This window comes from Abramis brama (genome assembly GCF_963993115.1).
Source record: "Abramis brama genome assembly, chromosome: 1".
Classification (NCBI taxonomy): Eukaryota; Metazoa; Chordata; class Actinopteri; order Cypriniformes; family Leuciscidae; genus Abramis; species Abramis brama.
Genome location: NC_139963.1, coordinates 22,876,327 through 22,898,288, shown reverse-complemented (window position 1 = coordinate 22,898,288; position 21,962 = coordinate 22,876,327). Strand labels below are relative to the sequence as shown.

At 39.1% G+C, this 21,962-nt stretch overlaps 1 protein-coding gene across 3 annotated transcripts in view; it reads left to right on the top strand.

Moving 5' to 3' along the window:
• Positions 1–21,962, top strand: part of tanc2a (tetratricopeptide repeat, ankyrin repeat and coiled-coil containing 2a) — a 158,011-nt gene that overhangs the window by 69,351 nt on the left and 66,698 nt on the right. For 2 of the 3 annotated variants that reach the window (XM_084114624.1, XM_084114625.1), the window contains one exon: positions 2,040–2,137. In XM_084114624.1, the coding sequence (XP_083970750.1) occupies positions 2,074–2,137 (64 nt within the window). In that variant the 5' untranslated portion in view covers positions 2,040–2,073. Of the gene's footprint in view, positions 1–2,039; positions 2,138–11,814; positions 11,861–21,962 lie in introns of those variants that run through there. The other variant, XM_084114626.1, reaches the window with a different exon arrangement.

The following is a 21,962-nucleotide window of genomic DNA, read 5'->3' as shown; positions in this document are numbered from 1 at the left end:
TCTCCTGCACCATTGATAACAAGTTTAACATTTGTGTTAAATTAAATGAAACAAAATGACTTAGGTTTTGCGGGGGGTGCATTTGGTTGGATTTTATTTTGCATTTTCTCTGACTTGAATAGCTTGACCTCAGTTGTACGGCAGTGTTAATATTTTAACATTTCGTTCCTCCTTCACTTTTGGTTTCTAGTAGGTGAAGAGACTTTTTTTTTCATGACCAGACAGATGCAGCAGAAGTGAGAGGGGGCGGCAGGACGTTAAGCATGCAGATTAAGTTCAGACAAAGTTACCATAATGGTTAAAGCAAATAGAATTTTTGACATTATCTTCAATACTATACAAATATTTGTGCTTTCTTTGCATACTTTTTGCTTTCTGCCAAAAGTGGCCCCAGCATATTAGTAGTAAACATGTGCCAATGCTGGCTCAGCAAATGGGTGCATCGAGTGCTAGAAAAGAAGGATATCTGCCCTTCGATGCTGATTTGAAATGCATGTGTGCACATACACACAATCCCCCACTAGGACATGTGTTTCTCATTTGTGTGTGACCTCAGCCAAGATCACTTCTGAAGGTGTGGAGGCCCAGATTAATACTGTAAAACAAAGAAGAAACCGAGTGCATGGTATACTTGAGTGCAGGGGATTCAAAGTTCATGCGCCTCTCTCTCTCTCTCTCTCTCTCTCTCTCTCTCTCTCTCTCTCTCTCTCTCTCTCTCTCTCGCTGTCTATCTGTCTATTTTCTATCTACCTTTCTGTCTGTTCTGTCATTCTCTTTGTCGTTTTGTCTGTTGTTCTATCGTTCTATCTATCATTCTATCTATCTCTCTATGTTTGTATGTACATATGTCTGTCGTTCTGTCTATCTCTGTATTTATAGTTCTACCTGTCTCTCTATGTATCATTCTGTCTTTCTGTCCATCTAGCTAAGAAACCATGTGGCATCTGTCAACAAATGACAGAAAATTTAGAGAAAGGTGATTTTCTTTTTTTTTCTTTCTTTTTTTTCTTTTTTCTTCTACATCTATCAATGTTTGACAACCTCTTTGTTTTTTTGAGTACCGGTAGTATATGTATTGTTTTAGAAAATCAAACAAACTTATTTTTGTGAAACGTGACCATTAAACATTCATACGTGAAGTGTTCCTTAAGTCCTTGTTTTGTGGACTACTGCTTTGCTACCTTACAAAATCTGTTGTGTTCTTTATTATGAGTTTGGCCTTTTTGGCAAAAAAGGATCAGGAAATGTTGCAAACTGTATTCGAACTTATGTCACTTGCATGGGTGCCATAGCTCATTTTGAGAGGTTAAACTAACCCCTAGATGTCAATTCCCAACATTCTATTCTATTCTCAAACACATACGTGCTCTCTTTATATATGTGAATTCAGCTGCAGAAAGACCCACCAAAGAAGTAATTTAATTGAAATCCACTTCCAACGTCACCTTCAGCAGCAGAACAAAGTGTGTCTCTATCTTGTGCTCTTTCACACATATAAACACACACACACTTAGCTCATACATGAAGTGGTAATTAGCAGCATCGGGGTGTGATCCATCCATAATGTGGGTGTTGAGTGAGACCTAAAATAATCCAGTGAAGAATGACGAATCCCACGAATGAAACTCATTATCAGCTGTAGTGTTCCAGCAGGCTGAAGGCTCTGTGTACCTGAAACATATAATCACAGGCTTCCAAAAATCCCCTCAATAACTCTTTGTCTAGACTTCAGAGCCAATGTGCGGCGAACATCATCAGTCGAGCTGCGTTTTTAAAGAGATCACACTTTGTGGGAATCAGTGTTGATAAGCAGAAAGTGTTGTTACAGATGTTGTTTTTATAGGTTAAAACATAGTGGCAACTGTTTTGTTGTTCAATGTTTGTGCAGCATTTTTTTTTTTTTTGTAGTAGAAATGGTCTACTAAAAAGGCATATTTCATTTTTTTTATACAGGACAGGTACATGGTGTTTTCATTTGTTTATTCAGGTTTTTTTGCTTGTGTTTCTCAAAGTGCTGTATTTTTCCCCTCTCTCTGCAGATTTCTCTATAGCCTGGTCCAGAGCTGTGCAGTCATGTTCAGGAACAGTCTGAAGATGCTGCTTGGCGGCAAATCCAACCGCAAGAATCGAAACAGTGGTAGGTTGAGTTAGTCGTCTTTTTAAATATCGAAAGCTTCCCATATACAACCAGACCGGATGTGCCTTTAGTGTCATGTGAAGCAGGAGTGTAACCATTTTTGTGTTACAGCTGTGCTCTTCTTTAATTGTCTGTCCATCATATCTGTCAGATGGCTACCGTATTTTATAGAAAATAAGTTGCACGTGACTATAAGTCACACTTGGTCAAAATTGCATTGTAGAATGAAAAAAAAAAAAGTCAAGTCACAGTTTATTATTACATCCAGTAATAAAAAGAAAGCAGTTTTTCGATCTTATATCAGTTAAATCTTATAAAAAGCAAATGTATGCCTTTTTTAAGTGTAGACATAAATAATACCCATTAGACAGTCGCTAATTTATAAAGTCATGCAAATGATTTAGCTAAAGATAAATTATTAAATAAACCATTTTTGCCAAAATGGTAGCTTGGGGGTAAAGTATGTTCAAATATTCAGTATGAAACCCTTTTTGGCTGATATATGAAAATGTGAATAGTGTGCAGCAAAATAAAATCTAAACATAAAGGTTTCATTTGTTTATATTCATAGTATATTTTTATTTGAAACCTATTTCCCAATTATTCACATATTCCCCGATTAATTCTCCTCAGCATGACCAAGTTAACCAATAACATTGATCAAAATGCGTCAATGCACCACTTTTTTCCCTGTAGAGTTTTAGTTTTACACTGTAGACAACCCTAGAAAAAGTGGCCCAGCTTACCCCACTCTCCCCACTCTACTCTGGTTCTCACGAATTGTAAACATATAATTTTAGAATCTACTACAAACAATATTTTGTTTTATAGAATAGCTTGGGGAGAATCTAGCAAGCTACAGGCTAACTAACAATGTCAAGGCTGTGCACTAACAACACGCCTCGAGATCCCATTCTGTTCACGCTCTATCTAGCATTTTTGAGTTTGGGAATATGTGTGTGTTTAGCTCTCAGAGAGATTTCAGTCTTGTGTTGAGGAGATTACAATAGTCAGAAGCTACTGTTGGAGTGAAATGAGGATTCCGCAATTGAACCGAGCCAGATGAAATTGAAATGGTGAATGGTTTAGCAGAGTTTGAAAAGAATGTGTGTATCATACAACCCCCCCTTTTGCTGTCTGTTTACTATCTACATCTTTTTCGTGTAGGCCTTCGTTTAAGGCATGTTTCGCACCTGAGAACGCTCATATTAACAGGTTACAGCATTCGCACTGCGGTGCTGTATTTTGACTGTAACTATTTTGTTTTTAAACTATATTTAAAACAAAAAAATCTGCTAATGTAGCAAGACAATATACAGTTTGTATATTCATGATACACTACCGTTTAAAAGTTATGGGTCTGTAAGATTTTTAAATATATATTATTATTTTTTCAGAAAGGATGCATTAAATTGATTTGAAAATGACAGTAAAGACTGAGTAGAAAATATCAAATAAGTGCTATTCTTATTATAATCCACAAATTGCCACAAATATATTAAGCAGAAAAACAGTTTTCATCTGTGATAATGACAACAAATGTTTCTTGTGCAGCAAATCATCATATTAGAATGATTTCTGAAGGATCTTGTGACACTGAAGACTGGAGTAATGATGCTGAATAAATTGCATTAAACAATATTACAAGAGCTATTTTAATTTGTAATAATATTTCACAATTCAAAATTTTTGCTTTATTTTTTATTAAATAAATGCAGCCTTGCTGAGCACAAGCGACTTTTTTTGAACAGTAGTGTACGTTCTCTTTAAACAGGTCTTAATATCTTATGATATCTTGTTTGAAAGATATTTTAACTGGGAAATAAAACTTAAAATACTTTTTCCAGCCGTTTATCTTTACTCTGGGTTTGGGAGTCATTCTATGTAGATTTATTACATGTGGATATAAATGTGATTCTTACTCCTTATGTAAATTCGATTTCACAACGATAAAGTTCTTAATAGTTGTCAATGGCCAGCCCCTTATAAACATGTTATAATGTAAGGACAAAATCCACACTCAATGTAGTAACCCAGAAATCACGTCTGTTACACAGAAGAAACCCTGTCAGTGTGATATCATGAGAACCTGCTGTTGCAGTCACACTGCCGCTTCACTTGCATGCTACTTGTGCGTGTTGTGTGAAATGGGCCTAAGAGCTCAGATACTGCAGCTGTAGAGAAGTTTTGGGGTTGTGGTAGAGGAGAGCAAAACAGTTGTGCTGTGTGTGATGGATGAGGAGGGTGTATGCTTTCCTGTGTGCTGTGTTTGCCATTCGGTTTTCACTGAAGTGTGGCTCTGCGACTGCAAGGACGTCCACGGCTGCAAACTTTTGTTTACCACACACACACACAACATGTACATCCACTCAAACATACACATACTTGACTTCCCCTCATACCCCAGGTCTGTCTGAATCTCCCATAAAGGTTTAGTCAAACAAGTGGCAAGTCTGACTCACCCAACAGATCAGCCATTCATCTCAGTGAGATGTGTATCAAAGGGACCTCACACTTCCCAGAAAGACCTCCTGTCTTTAGTCCGTGTCCTCAGACTGTGGTTGAAATTCATGCTACTTTGCTGGCGTCTTGAGTCATTTTCTCTTCAGGGACTCCAGCTCTTGAAGGGGCCTATTTAGTTTTACTCCAGTGTAGTTTAGGGTGTCATTACTGTCACAGGTTTAGATAAATGTAAAGTCATTTGAATGGCCCCATTGATAATTGCATTGAGGGCTTCATTAAGCAAATTATATTTGTTAAAATGTTAATATACTAGTTAAATGAGAGTAAGCAGCATTATGGAAGATATAGAATCAAGTTGATGGCCATCAAGAATCAAGACATTCGGACAAAAGAAAAACTCACTTTGTTGTAAATATTATTGATCACTACACTGAACTTTGTGTTTGAATACAATTACTGCGATTCATTTTGGTTGAACTGTTCATTCAGATGGTTTTCAGTGAACTGATGCACTAAAACAATTCATAGAACCATTTGAACCAGGACCCAAGTATCTTTTACTACTTTGTTGTAGTCAAAGGAGTTATTCACTTATTTTATACGTTATATTTGTATATATATATTATATTTTTGCTGTTAGGGGTGCAAGTGGATCACAACCTAACTATAGTTGTTTTTTTTTGCTCAGTTGAAACTGAGCTGGATCTCCATGCATTTTTGTTATACAGAAAAGAGCCATTGTGTTCCACAGGAAAAAAAGTTAATCAAGTTTTGAGGAACATATGAGAAGTTAATTTAATTTTTAATTTTAATCAAGTGATTTGAGTTGATGGATTTACTGTACGTACAATAAGCATGCAATATAATTCTCTTTTTTTGGGGGGGAATTTGCCTTTGCATTTTGAAAATAAGTGGTTGTTTGATTTTGTTCTTGAAGTTATTATATTATTTTCCCTTCATTTTAAATCCTCAAATGTTTTACAGTTCAGTCGAAGCAATAAAATCAGCTGTTGAGGCTCTTGTGCTATCAAAGTAATAATACGTACAGTACCTCACACCTGAGTGGCAGCTGAAAAGTGCAATTCTCGTATGCGAATACCGCAAAGGAATGAACCGGGTGCCGTAGACTTGGTATTTGGATCCAAGCCCAGTTGTTCCCTTTAAATTCATTACGTGCCTAGACACCAATTCTCAATCAATGCAGAAGATGTGTCCTGTTGTTGAGGCCTGTGGGTTTGTCTGTTTTGTATGACAACTGTATTTTTGTATTCGTCTTTGATCTCGTCTTTAGACTGGAGGATTTCCACAAGGTTTTGTCATACTCTCTTCACTCGGCATGTCTCTTCGTATCCTGCAGTGCTACATATGTGGAGTCCTATGAAGTCACTGGTGTCATTTAATTTTTTCATTCCTTTCTGCCTTTTTTTTTTTGTTAGTATTCAGCTAGATGCAAATGCAGCTCTCTCAGCTGAATATATTTGCCATAAATTAGATCTGCACAGCCAGCAACTTACAGAGCACAGCAGAGGAACTGAGCTCCACATTGGAGAAAAAAACACATGTCGCAGGGCGATTGATGGTTAGCCTCTAGACCCCTCAAACATCGTGAGCAGAATCCTAACAGTCTCAAACAGCTGCCAGCAGCTCTGACCCATGAGCCCTGTGTGGTTTGAAAATGATGCAATCCTGTAAAAGAACCGCAGGCGATATTTTGCCTCTAGCATGTCATTGTGCTGGCAGATTTTGCCAGACATGGTTGTGGTTGATTTGATTAGTGTAATTATTTATATAGAGAGAACTTTATACATGCTTGATGAATGCTGATATTGGAATATTTGGATAATGTATGGTGAAAGTGATATCTGTTCATTTTAATTGGACAAATTTGGTTCAGGATTGATGCCAAAAACCAATGTAAGCTATGGAAGACATTATTTAGGGTAACGCAGCAAATTGTTTCCTTAGCCTGCCTGCTATTTAAAATATAATATAATATAATATATAATATATTATTTTACCTTTGTTGGTTTGAGCCAACTTTAGACTTAAATTCAAATTTTAATTTTTTTTGTAAATTTGGAGTGCTGTCAGTACAGAGAACAACGACAAAAATCGGTGTTGCCTACACCGTGTTATCCTCTTTTTAAAATTTGCACCCTGTTGACTTAAATGGGGCAAGTTTTAAACCTGCTTTTAGCCTCTTAACATCCTTGATGTGTCATTACAAGTGCCCAGCCATGTGAGTTGATTCCTTCAGAGTGAACACGGTGAATCTGACTGCAGTAGATATGAAAGATATGAATAAAAGTGATGTTAATTCAGCCAGCGCACATACCTGTATTTACTTCCTGTTTTCGGTCGAAGTCCACAGTAGTCGATTGTCGAGTTCTCCACTGTTGCTTAGTTACCTATGATCACGCGCGTGAACTCGACAGTCGATTACTATGGACTTCGACCGAAAACAGGAAGTAAATACAGGTATGTGCGCTGGCTGAATTGGTCGATGTTTTTATTGTCCATCAGCTTGAAAAAAATTATTCTGAAAGAAATACCAACAATGTATTTCATCTGTGTCGATATTGTTATGTGGACCATGTTGGTGTGGACTTTCTCTTTTCTCATATTCAACTTTATAGTTATAGTTCTGGATATTGTTATTGTCTTCATTGTGAACAGCCCTTTAAACTTTATTACCCTCAAGACCAGCGAACCCTTCATATCCCTGGACTGGTGCTTCAAAGAGGATTTTAGAGAAAATCCCACATTATGAATCTGGCATGTCATCATGTATTGTGTTTTGGATTGTTGGGATTTGAAAGGAACAAAGCGGTTCGTGGGTAGATGTGCTGGTGATCTCTTCGGCATACTTCCAGTTCGGTAGGCAACAGACTAACAGCTCTTAATTAACTTTTAATGGTCTCCTAATAATCCTATTTCATTGTTATATTCTGGCAGATACATGAAGCACATGGCCCTACTGGAATAGTCCAGAATGGACCTTCAGGAATGTCCCTGCACTGCCAGATTTGGCTATACTTTGGCTACCCGTTTGCTGGTCCTCTCATAAAGAGGTCCATCAATATCATCTGGACTTTGCTGGAGGGTCATGGAGGGCTCCTCATCCTTCAATGACTCAAGTCCTTCCAGAAGAACCTGTTCTCATGGTAGTGTACATCCTTATTTTAGGGAGTGATGGGCCTCTTTGATTTTCATATCTCATACTCTATTTTACACCCTTGAATTAGGTGCACATGTTTGGGCGGGAGATTGCTACATAGAGCCAGAGATCAGAGAGCCACAAATCAAGCTAAATAAGCAATGGGGGCATTTGTTTCAGTTGCATCAACTTTAATTATAAAATCATTTCAGTATGTATTTTCAAGTCCATTGACTCTTTGTTGGATCTATATATTCTTAAATCTTTAAATTACAGGACAGACAGCTTTCACAGTAAAACCATTGTGCATATTTGAATGATTGTAGTGTCTTGTCAATGCACGTGTATGTACATGTTTGCTTGCTATACATTCATGTGTGCATGTATGTCTGTTACCTGTGTGTGTGTGTGTGTGTGTGTGTGTGTGTGTGTGTGTGTGTGTGTGTGTGTGTGTGTGTGTGTGTGTGTGTAGGTATGAATGTTTTACTAAAATTACTATACTATACCATAGCTAAACCTGCTAATTAGAAGGGGTGTGTATACTCTTGGTCATGTAGTTTGTTGACGGTCTGATTAGAAGGTATAATGTTTTCCCACCCTCTCACTCTCTCTCTCACTCACTCACTCACTCACTCACTCACACACACACACACACACACACACACACACACACACACACACACACACACACACACACACACACACACACACACACACACACACACGCGCATGCATTAATTTACAGTGAGGAAAATAAGTATTTGAACACCCTGCTATTTTGCAAGTTCTCCCACTTGGAAATCATGGAGGGGTCTGAAATTGTCATCGTAGGTGCATGTCCACTGTGAGAGACATAATCTAAAAAAAAATAATCCAGAAATCACAATATATGATTTTTTAACTATTTATTTGTATGATACAGCTGCAAATAAGTATTTGAACACCTGTCTATCAGCTAGAATTCTGACCCTCAAAGACCTGTTAGTCTGCCTTTAAAATGTCCACCTCCACTCCATTTATTATCCTAAATTAGATGCACCTGTTTGAGGTCGTTAGCTGCATAAAGACACCTGTCCACCCCATACAATCAGTAAGAATCCAACTACTAACATGGCCAAGACCAAAGAGCTGTCCAAAGACACTAGAGACAAAATTGTACACCTCCACAAGGCTGGAAAGGGCTACGGGGAAATTGCCAAGCAGCTTGGTGAAAAAAGGTCCACTGTTGGAGCAATCATTAGAAAATGGAAGAAGCTAAACATGACTGTCAATCTCCCTCGGACTGGGGCTCCATGCAAGATCTCACCTCGTGGGGTCTCAATGATCCTAAGAAAGGTGAGAAATCAGCCCAGAACTACACGGGAGGAGCTGGTCAATGACCTGAAAAGAGCTGGGACCACCGTTTCCAAGGTTACTGTTGGTAATACACTAAGACGTCATGGTTTGAAATCATGCATGGCACGGAAGGTTCCCCTGCTTAAACCAGCACATGTCAAGGCCCGTCTTAAGTTTGCCAATGACCATTTGGATGATCCAGAGGAGTCATGGGAGAAAGTCATGTGGTCAGATGAGACCAAAATAGAACTTTTTGGTCCTAATTCCACTAAACGTGTTTGGAGGAAGAAGAATGATGAGTACCATCCCAAGAACACCATCCCTACTGTGAAGCATGGGGGTGGTAGCATCATGCTTTGGGGGTGTTTTTCTGCACATGGGACAGGGCGACTGCACTGTATTAAGGAGAGGATGACCGGGGCCATGTATTGCGAGATTTTGGGGAACAACCTCCTTCCCTCAGTTAGAGCATTGAAGATGGGTCGAGGCTGGGTCTTCCAACATGACAATGACCCGAAGCACACAGCCAGGATAACCAAGGAGTGGCTCTGTAAGAAGCATATCAAGGTTCTGACGTGGCCTAGCCAGTCTCCAGACCTAAACCCAATAGAGAATCTTTGGAGGGAGCTCAAACTCCGTGTTTCTCAGCGACAGCCCAGAAACCTGACTGATCTAGAGAAGATCTGTGTGGAGGAGTGGGCCAAAATCCCTCCTGCAGTGTGTGCAAACCTGGTGAAAAACTACAGGAAACGTTTGACCTCTGTAATTGCAAACAAAGGCTACTGTACCAAATATTAACATTGATTTTCTCAGGTGTTCAAATACTTATTTGCAGCTGTATCATACAAATAAATAGTTAAAAAAATCATACATTGTGATTTCTGGATTTTTTTTTTTTTTAGATTATGTCTCTCACAGTGGACATGCACCTACGATGACAATTTCAGACCCCTCCATGATTTCCAAGTGGGAGAACTTGCAAAATAGCAGGGTGTTCAAATACTTATTTTCCTCACTGTATGTAGATATCCGAATGGGACAATACCATTAACTTGTATTGTTTTTATGCAGCTAATTAGGAATGCCATAGACTAACCCAGTGCTTCCAAATCTTGTTCCTGAAGGCACACCAACAATTGACCATTTGGATGTCTCGCTAATCTTGACCATCCATTTCTGGTTTTGAACTGTGTCTGAAAAAATACCATTATATAGGGCACTTTTTGAGTGGACAGCCATTTGTTGTGGACGTTATCGAGCGCTATCGAGTGCACTCATTCGATCCCACAATGCACCGCAGTAACGAGTGTACAACGATGTATGCTCAACGGCTAGAAAATTCCCATAATCCACTGTGAAAGTCACGTGTCGAATGAATTCCCGCATCTGACCAGATGGCGGCGCCCGCACCTGAATCATCCATCAATCCATTATCTTAACCACTGGCTACAATCACTCAACGTGGCTACATTCGCTCCCTCAAGTGAACTATATTTGTGGACTAATGTAGGGAATCCGCACTGGTGTCTTTACCAGCTTATAAATTGAGTCAGGTGAGTTTGAATAGGAAGTGTTTGTGGTTTTGTCAGATTCAGCTCACTTCTGCGGACAAATGTATAAGCTCCAGTTCAAAGTATAGCTAAGTATGCACTCATACACAGACATGCTGTACACACACTGTAGTTAAGCACTTTGTCCTTATCAGTGGTGCAGTGACTGCAACACTTCTGTCCACTCAGAGGAACTTGAACGTTAGAAGGAATAAATATCTCAGCAGTTTCAGCTGAATCTATTCTCTGGCCTTTTGAATTCTGGTAAAGATGTTTTATAATCCACCTCAAGTTTAAACATGCAATGGACTTTTCACAGCTGTTAGAAGTGTGTAATGTAATAACAATCGTTATATTATATTATATGTATATACTGTATGTATATAACTCTGAACAAGACCAATTAACAGATTTGATTCAGATGTTCCAAAAAATCAGAATTTTGCTGTCTGTATAAACAAAGCCATTGTGTTCTGTACAAGAATGTGTAAAATAGTGTAGATACTCTTTTCAACACAACAGGCAGAACACACAAGAGAGAGGTTAAGAGAATCTGAACAGAGAAAAAAAGTTTGAGAGATACAGCTGAATAGCTGCTATCGAGTGGGAGAAAAAGAGAGAAGAGGAGGAGGAGGGTGCGTCTGTCCGCCTCGCTGATGAGTGAACATTTGTGTGTGTGTGTGTGTGTCAGGGGGGATGTATGATCTTGGCGCATGCGCCGGTACCTGGCAGTCGCCCTCAAGACTGCAGATAACTCTCTCTCTTCTCAGCATCACTCGTCTAAGCATTTTTCTCATTTTTTTCATTTTCTTTTTTCTTTTTCATTAACCTGGACTCCAATTTCTTCAGTTATTTACCATGCATCTTGATTTGACTGTGTTGGGATGTGGATTCTTTGAACCCACAGAGGTGAGCTACAAGGTCCTGAGGTTTTTGGGTCGTGCTGACAGATTTTGGGGTCTCGTCCGGGATAGATCTTTAGCAACAGACCTCTGATAAGCTCAAAGGAAGTACCCCAACGGATTCAAATTCAAGACAAGATTTTGACAACTTTGAGGAGCCTGTAGGACTTGACTTCATTCCGTCTTGGGTCCTTCATTAAAGCGAAGGGTAGCAGAAACGCTGGTGACAACGTGCCCCATCTGTCATGTCACGAGAGCGATGATTCGAGTCTCACTGATGTATTTGACTTTTTCACCTTTGTGGCTTCCTTGACGTGTGAGTATGATTTCTGTGGCAATCTTTGTTTATTGATCACCGGATGAGCTTAATGAATTTTATAACTGTAGAAATGAGAATACTGCTGGGAAATCAAAGCCAAATCTGACACGCATACACTCACACATTTAGTCACTTGATCACTGAAATTTTAACACCTACACTACTGTGGGCAAACAGACACACACACAATCACATAGTCACCTACATGATCCCTCCCTATCAGTATTCCTCGCCCACTCAGTGGTGTCAGCAGAGCGAGAGGAACTCGGTGTGTGTGTGTGTGTGTGCGCGCGTGTATGTGCCTGGATCAGTAATCTGCATTTCTCTGTGCGTTTGAAAGACGTCTCTAGTGCCTCGTCTGTTCCTTTGTGGGTGAGGGATGTGCAAATCCATTCTGTACTGGGTTGAAGCACTCTTCTGTGTCCTCCAGGGCATTTTGGGAAGTAAAGTTTGGTGGTGTGGTGGATGTTTCAAAGCGTGGGACGTAAGCTAGGACTTTGTGATTGGGATAGCACAGAACACTTTGGGCCAGATGTACTAACGCTTTTGCGCCCACTTCAGGTGTATTTGTTTCGCAAAGTGCGCATAAAACCATGGCGAGGTATGTACGAACGGGACGCACCGAGATGAAAGCGCAGACTGCCTGTCGCGGGAACTGAAAATGGCAAAATGCGCTTTTTGTGTCATGCATATGCATTCATGGGATGGTCAAGGGGAAAGTGGGAGTGTCACATAAAGAGATGGGAGGGGAAGTGTAAACTGCGCCTAATTATGTATTCCGCGTTATGTACAGAAAAAGCCGGTGAAAGCGCGCCTCTATTTTGCGCTGAAAATTCTCCGCCTCTTAAAAGCAGGTGTAACTTAGGAAGCGGGTTTCCTGGCCTGTGCCCTGTTAAATGCAACTTTTTCTTTGGTACGTCGTTTGAGGTCCTGCCACCTCTTTTTTTACCTCTTCCACCTGTCTGCGGGTCGAGGATATTGCATTGATTTTTTTTTTTTTTTTTTTTTTTTTTGTTGTTTTCGGTCCAGATGGCATTATTTTGTGTGTGGAATTCCGGCCTTGTATGATGTTTAAATTTGCTGTTACCTCATGAACAAGCAGATCAACCTCGTTATCGCTAAATTTTTGTTTTCGCTGTTTTGCCTGACTTGGTGGCTGATCCATGATGGAAAGAGAGGAGGAGGCCCATTCAATTGCGCGTTTAAATACGCGAAATTTACGGTATAGTGGGTGGGGACAGGCGCTGATTACCTGATGAACTGCAGGTTTGGTACATAACACGCACACTGCGGTTTCACATCAAGCGCTTTCTGCGTCTTGGCCATGGCGTTATTAACACTGTGTTCGCAAATGTACGTACATCTGGCCCTTTGAATCTGTATTAAACGTAATTTCACAGCACAATTCCCAATCTTTCCTAGTCTTTTCTGAGTGCTGTGGAGGATACAGCAGACCACATTGATCCAGAATACTTTGGAGACTGTTCTGCATTGCTGCAGGTAACAGCGCATACATGATCTGATGGTCACACTTTAGATTAGGGTTCAATTTTCACTATTAACTATGATTTTTGCTTCAATAAACTCATTATTATTGCTTATAAATAGTTTGTAAGGTAGCTAAGTTTAGGTATAGGAATTGGATAGGATTAAGGGATGTAGAATATGGTCATACAGAATAAGGCATTAATATTTGCTTTATACAGTAAGTACTAATATATAGCCAATATCCTAGTAATATGCATGCTAATAAGCAACTAGTTAATAGTGAGAATTGGACCCTAAACTAAAGTGTTACCCACTTTTCAGTAGCAAGATGTTAAGGTCCGATATACTTCAAGCGAAATCGAAGAACGAACTCATGTGACGTAATTTCAAACAAAATCAGAGGTTTTTTTTGTTCGAAACAGCTTGCCAAAGCAAACTTTCTGGAAAAGTTTGCTTCGGCTGGTAAACAGCTTTGTACTACCATTGGTCTGTGGCAATTACATAATAGACAGGTGTGCGCGGAGGCTCCACCTTCTTTCGCGTGGAAATCTTTTCCTGTTCAGTTCATCAAGGTCAGACGTCTGCGAGTGAAAACGTGGTAAAGATTTAATAGGGTAAAGATTCTTGATTTTAAGCAATCTATTGTTTAAAGTGCTATATCCACGTTGCTATGATCAGATGCATTTCTTATGCTTTATTAAGAAGCTGCTTGCTGTTTTCTCAATTTTGTTGTGTATTTATTTTGTTATTGAGAGGAAAGCGTGCAGCACATATTTACATTTTCAACTACACGTCACTCTCAGCAGTGTTGGAGGTGTCGGATGTTCGCTAACAGTATATCGCTGCTCACGTCTTTCTAACTTTGTTTTACCCCAAAGTGAAGAACAAAAAATAACTTCGCCGTGAGTATATCGGGGCCTTTAGTCACTACATACTTCCTACCATATAGTAAGCGAACTACAGTGTGCAAGACGAGTAGTTAATTTAAATACTTACTGTTTAGTGCCTGGTTAAACTGGATCACAGATGGTTAGAGAGCAAGAAGCAGGTTTTAAAGTGGCATAACCGTTTGGAGGATTCTGCTTGTCAGTTGAATGTTTTTGAGAGCTAAATGAAAATGAGACAGGAGAATTAGAATTCTCCTGTATTAAAGGAAATTCGGGCCTAAAGATACACTGGTACAAATTTTCTGCCTCACCACAAATCAGTTTTCCCACTGAGATAAGTTGAAGATGAGTTAAGTGCGTAGGATTATGTGGTGCCTACATGCTTTCGCTCTCTTTTTCTTTCTCTCTGCCTCTCTTTCCACAGTGTCTCGCAGGGCTAGGTTAAGCTAGGTTGTGCTGACAAAGCGTATATACAGGATTTATCATGCCACGGCTGTTGCTAGTCAGATCAGACAGAGTTGAGTCTTACAGTTAGATCATCCATAAAATTCTCTGAGAGCTCTAAAGGGCTCTTTGCATTGTAATATAACAGTGTTATGAAACCGCCACTAGCTTCTATACTGTATTTAAGTAGTTCATTGTTTGGCATCTTTAGAGCTATTTGTCATATTAGAGTGACATTATAGAGTTAGATCCTGTATATGCAGTGCCATATGCAGTGCTTTTGTATGATATTACTGTACATGCTTCCTTGCTTTCATGCTGCCTTTAGTTGCCTTTATAGGTGTGGCATCTAACTTTGAATATACAGTTGTGGTCAGAATGAATGGCACCCCTGGTAAATATTAACAAAAATAGCTGTAAAAAACACATTATGAAATAATTCTCCAAAACACGTTGGCCACAATTATTGGCACCCTTTTATTAAATACTTTTTGCAATCTCCTTTTGCCAAGATAACAGCTCTGAGTCTTCTCCTATAATGCCTGATGAGTTTGGAGAACACCTGACCAGAAATCAGAGACCATTCCTCCGTAATGAATCTCTCCAGATCCTTCAGGTTCCCAGATCCATGTTGGCGCTTCACTTCAGTTCACCCCAGTCATCAGGTCAGGGAACTGGGACGGTCATGGCAGAAGCTTCATTTTGTGCTCCGTAACACATTTTTGTGTTGATTTTGATGTTTGTTTTGGATCGTTGTCCTGATGGAAAATCCAACCATGGCCCATTATAAGATTTCTAGCAGAAGGCGTCAGGTTTAGATTTTTTTTTTATCTGTTGATATTTGATAGAATCCACGATGCCATGTATCTGAACAAGAAGTCCAGGACCTCCAGCAGAAAAATAGGCCCACAACATTAAAGATCCAGCGGTATATTAAATTGTACACATGGGGTACTTTTTATCCTTGTGTGCACCAAGAAGTCATAGCTGGACAATTTCATGTTCCTAGTCACCCTAGTTTGCTAAAAAAGGTAAATATTAATGGGAATACGGTATACTTCAGAGATATGTTACTCGTAAAAAATTCTAGGGGTGCCAATAATTGTGGCCAACATGTTTTGGAGAAAAACATTTATTTCATAATGTGATTTCCCCTCCACTTTCAATTCTTTTACTTCAATGAAAGGTTAGATTTTTGCAAATTTTTTGAATGAAAGATCAAAAGGATAAACAATGCAGATTTATTTTTTACAGCCATTTATTATCATTTTTATCAGGGGTGCCATTAATTCTGATCACAACTGTACTTAAATCTTAGAAACTGTTTTTAAATGCATGACAGGAAGGGTTAGGTGATGTATATTTAATATTAACAACACATTTGTGAGCAGCACTGTGAGTACTGCGATGATTTTAATGCACATTTTTTATTTGACTCTTAGCTTCCCAACTATTATTCCCAACTATTATAATATAGGCTATTATTAGTCAATAGACTAATAATATATCATCTAGCTCTACTAACAGGACAGGGTAGGTTTGTTTCTTGGATGGTGGTGTTTTTAGAGATTTGTGGAGTTGACTTTGATGTGCCACGGGCAGCTGAGCCTAACCACTACTACCTACTAACCACTAGATAAGGGCTCAGTTTGGATGTAGACCGCCTCGAGTGAAATCTCGAGAGAGAGTGAAAACAGAAAAAGAAAGGGATATATCCGACTGCTCCAATATCTTTTCTGCAAAAGTCTGTGTGGCCAGAAAAAAAGACTAAATTATTCATCAGTGGCCGACTACACCCGAGGATCACATTTCTAGACGTGCACACACTTACTTTAGCAGTACATTTGCAAGTCCTCTGTGGAAGCCTGAACCGATGCTCACTAATAGGCTCCCTTTTAATGCTGAGTGAACATCAACCAATCTAAGCAAGTGTGTCTGGTCAAGCATAGTACAAATCTGGGGAGATTTTTTTCCAGTAAAAACCATTTGATGTTTTGTCAAACTGAATGAAAAAATAATAATAATAAATGCGTTAGAAGTCCAAGGAAAGGAGGGAGCATTTCTAAAAAAAAATTTTTTATTTCAGTCTGCAAAATGGATAAAATGATTATGGTAATGCTTTCTCTTTTGTTGACATTAGTTAATGCATTAGCTAGCATGAGCTAAAATTGAGCAATATATTTCTTACATCATTTAGCATTAATCTTTGTTAATGTTACTTAAAAGAAATACAGTTCATTCATGTTAGTTTACATTAACAAATGTTATCATATAGAACTTTGAATTTGAAAAATGTATTCGTAAATGTTGAAATTAACATTAAGATGAACAAATGATGTATAAGTATTATTGAAGTTCATGTTAACTAATGTAATAAAACTAAAGTTGATAAATGGAACCTTATTGTAAAGTGTTACCATTATTAACAACCACATTTTGTTTTAAAGCTTTTTGCTGGCCAATGAACTGATTCAATTTATTGAGGGGTTTTGTGAAAACTAGATGTTTTCTGAAGAAAATCATAGTATTTGACCTGTGCAAAAGTTACCACCGTGATGCAACTGTGTTGCTACTGTATGCAGTTACTAAGATATTCATACTGTTCTATATACTGTTTTGTTGTTGTAGGTGATTGCTAGGATGTTGCTATGTGGCTACTTTCTATGCTCACCAAGGCTGCATTTGTTTGATAAAATACAGTAGAAATAGTAATATTGTGAACTATTATTACCATTAAAAATAACTGGTTTCTATTTTAATATACACAGATGAGCTAAAACATTATGATCACCCGCCTAATATGCTGTTGGTCCTCTGCATGCTGCCAAAACGGCACCGACCAGACTCGATGAAAACCCTGATGGTGTCCTGTGGTATCTGGCACCAAAAGACTTAAGCAGCAGATCTTTCTGTCCTGTAGGTTGCGAGGTGGAGCCACTGTGGATTGAACTTGTTGGTCCAGCACACCCCACAGATGCTCAATTAGATTAAGATCTGAGGAATTTAGAGGTCAGAGCAACGCTTGTTTCTCAAAACATTCCTGAACAATGTGTGCAGTGTTGCAGGGTGCATTATCCTGCTGAAAGTGGACACTTCCACCATGGAACACCAGTGTCATGACGGGTATGTGCAGGTAGGTGGCATGTGTCGAATTGGCATCCTCTCGAATGGCCAGACCCAGAGTTTTCCAGCAGAACATCTAGTTTTCCTAGAGCATCACACTCCCTCCACCGGCTTGTCGTCATCCCACAGTGCATCCTGGTGCCATCCCTTCCCCATGTAAACGTTGCCCTTGCACATTGAGGAGTCTTGGGTGCCCAACACACTATTGCCAGTTTGGTTTGTCCCTCCTCGGACCACTGTTGGAAATTTCATACCTCTGCTGACCGGGAGCAACCAACAAGCCTTGCCGTTTCAGAGCTACTGTGACCCAGTCACCTTGCCATTACAATTTTGGCCCTTTGTCAAAGTGGCTTAAGATCTTTATTCCTGCCCATTTCTCCTGCATCCAGCATGTTGATTACGACAACTTATTGTTTTCTTACCATCTAATTTACCCAGACCTTAACATATGGTTGTTAGGAGATGATCAATGATTCTCTCGTCACCTGTGACTGGCCATAATGTTTTGGCTCATCAGTGAATTTTAAATGTAATTATTCCTGTGATTTTAAAGCTGTATTTTCAGCATCATTACTCCAGTCTTCAGTGTCACAGGATCCTTCAGAAATCATTTCTGATTATTATCAATGTTGAAAACAGTTGTGCTGCTTTAATATTTTTGTGGAAACCGTGATACTTTTTCAACATGAATAGGTCTTTTTTTTACATTATGAATGTCTTTTCTGTCACTTTTTATCATTTTAATGCATCTTTGCTGAATGACCGGTTGAACAGTAGCTTAAGTCTGGTCGTAATACCACACATTTCCTCAAGTAAAAGGTATCATTCATGTCTGTTGCACAAATGGTGCAGAACAAGTTACACACTGTAGTTTACTCTCCCCAAGTATGAGCAATAGTGATGCTTTCCTTAGCACACAGCACTAAAACGCAGGTAAAAGCTTTTGTGAGGTCTGCTCTAAATGGCAGACTCATTAGGAGAATCAAAGTGGGTAAGAAGTCTGATTCATAGAGGATGTGAGATGTCTGAAACGCTCATGTGAGGAGTGTTTGAAATAGATCATATTGAATCTTGGCGTTTTATAGTCGCTCGGCTCTCACTCTACTCTAATGCACATCGATCTTTTACACTTATTACTCATTTCATATATGCTGTAACCTTCAAAACACGTCTCAAACAGATCTTCACAGATTTCTCCAAGTCGTACAGTATGTGATGTCTTCAGCTCTAAGTGTCGAGGTGAACTGCAAATGAAGAAAAGTGTACAATTGAGCTAATGGATGAAGGTAGTATCTGGAGGACGTGCTGAAGGTTTCGGAGTATGCGGTACGTCCCCAGTGTTGGTGTGTAACTGGGCCACCATATGGAGCGATGGCTTACTGCCATCAAACCACAACACACAGCGGTCATCCGCGGTTATGTGTGGGCGTACGGCAGCAGCTGCTGGGTGGCCACGGGAACTTGCTTTCTATAGAGCGTGTCAGTTTGGATCACCTGAAACCTTTGCTCTCAGGTCACGGAACATTTTAAAGCTATTGGTGGCTAATTCTTTAGCTAGCTGAGAGAAATGCCATATTATTCCATGACCTTATTGGTCCAATGCCAATGAGAAGGACCTGGAGGCGGGATGCATGCCGTTTTTGGGCAAAACTATGTAATGTTATCATGGGAGTTGTTTGTTGTCTATTTCACATTAGATGCTTTTGTGGGATTGTGGGTTAGTTTGTGTGTGAGATTTTATCTATAGCTGTACTATATTTGAGACTACATTACCGTTCAAAAGTTTAGGGGTGATGCAATTATATAATGTTTATGAAAGTAGTCTTTTTTTGTTCACCAAGACTGCATTTATTTGATCAGTAAAAATACAGTAAAAACATTAATATTGTGAAATATTATTACCATTTAAAACTGTTTTCGATGTTAATACATTTTAAAATGTAATTTATTTGTGTGATGACAACGTTAAATTTTCAGCATCATTACTCCAGTCTTTGTCACATGATCCTTCTAAAAAAATCGTTATTGTACATGACGAGGGAAGGTAAATACGTTTTCGATTAAAAAAGAATTTCGTAAATCGATTCCTTCCCTTAATTATATAAATAATAATAATAGTTTATATATAATCCTGCGCATCCCAATCCCATCCAAATCAGTACATGAAACCACAGATGTCCTGTGTTAAAAATCTTAACTCTGGAAATGCAATTCTCTCCTTATAGTGATTCCTCCTATTTCTGAAAGTAGATTAGTGAAATGACAGGAATTGATTGTGGGTAATTCAGGACATGTCACGAGCCATATTCAGACCTGCGTCACCCACATGAGCACCACTGTTCTGAACAAGCGGATTAAAATGCCAGCAAAGGTCATAATGTAAACACAACAGGGTCTGTGATTTGACGCATTTGGCACACGCTCTTGTCAAACCACATGACGTGTGATCTTAAAGACATGAAATGGATCTCCTGATGATATTCATTTCACGCAGCACAACAAAGGTCTCAGTGGGGATTTGTGGGAAATGATGCTGTTCTCTCGCTATACATCTCAGGTATTATTTCCAGGCTCTGTCAGAGTGTGGTTGGATGACGAGTGATGGTTCTGTTCCAGGCTCAAGGGCATTGGGCCGATCCGGGCTCAGATTTAGTGGGCTGTTTTGATTAGGTGAGCAGGTTCTGCTATCAGCCTACATAAATTAGAGAGCAGCCCTCTGAATCACACTCACGGCTCCCACTGGGCTCATATCAGCTCGTAACGGATGTGTGTGTGTGTGTGTGTGTGTGTGTGTGTGTGCCGAGAGGCTGTAAAAATACTTGTGTAATAAAGTGTAAGAGTATCTGAAGTATGCGTTGATTAGCTCCCAATCTGTGTTGTTCATTTACCTCTCAATGTGTGTTCTCTGATAAGGGATTTTTATAGCTGTATACGATTCAGGGTGTTAAACTTACGCAGGACAGATTTACTTCTGTACATCAGAGTCACCTTTCCATTTGCAGTTTGCAAATTTAACCAGAAGGTTAAACTAGATGTCTCGAAAGCCTTTTCGAGTGTAAAAGTGCTTAATCCGACAGACAAGAAGCTACATAGACAGCCTTGCTTTCCTCATAGGCAGCTGTCTTCTAAAGCCTGTCTTTGCTTGAGGTGTCAGCATAAGTGCAAGGGAAAGACTAGAAGTGCCACTTAAAAATAAAATAAAATCAATCATAAGTTAAAAAAGAAAACAACAATTTAATACATTATCAAATTGATAAAGAAATAGCAATATTTACAGTTTATTTATATCCATTTTTAAAATGTGGTTAAATGTAAATGTAAGTGTTTTATTAGGGCCCGAGCACTGATGGTGTGAGGCATGCAAACTTAGTATGCAACATGCTAGAAACATGTTAAAACATGTTAGCAACACTTAGCTAAGTGCTAAAGCATGCTATTAATGCAATGAAACAGGAAGTTGCTGTAACTCAGACATGCAATGTATGATCTGCCCCAAACTTCACATGTTTGATAAGAGTCCTGGCCTGAAGAAATTGTCTGTTTTTGCTACATGCAAAACTGTAGTTAGTCATAGCGCCACCAGCTGGCATCAGGAAGTCTGGCAAAAACAAATTACTTTGAGGTAGTCCTCCTATATTTTCCTACTTGCATGCATATTGCCCACTGTGCTCTGACTCCCTAAAGCCACAGGATAGCGGTGACACCTGTGCAAGGGCCCTTTCATCGCTGCTTGCAGCTTTAATTAGCAATTACGATTAGTTTTTTGGCATTCATTTCGGTGCTTTTCTTTTTCATTTTTCCTTTCAAGTTACAAAATGCCATTGCACATGGCAGCAGCCAATTTTTTTTTTTTATTTATCCTTTATTTTACCAGGATAGTCCCATTGAGATATAAAATCTCTTCTTCCAGGGAGTCCTGGCCAAAATGGCAGCTCAAAAAGTTTCACATAAACAACATACAAACACAAAACTCAGAATCTTACATAAAATTTTAGCCAGCACTCAAAAGCTACTTAACAAAACATGCACATGTTTCCTTTAAATTGGTCAGTAAGACATTTTTAAAAACTTTTAAAGAGGGGAGTGTTTCTATCATTATTATACTCTGCAGCTCATTCCATAACCAGGGAGCATAGGAAGAGAAGGCGGTTTTACCA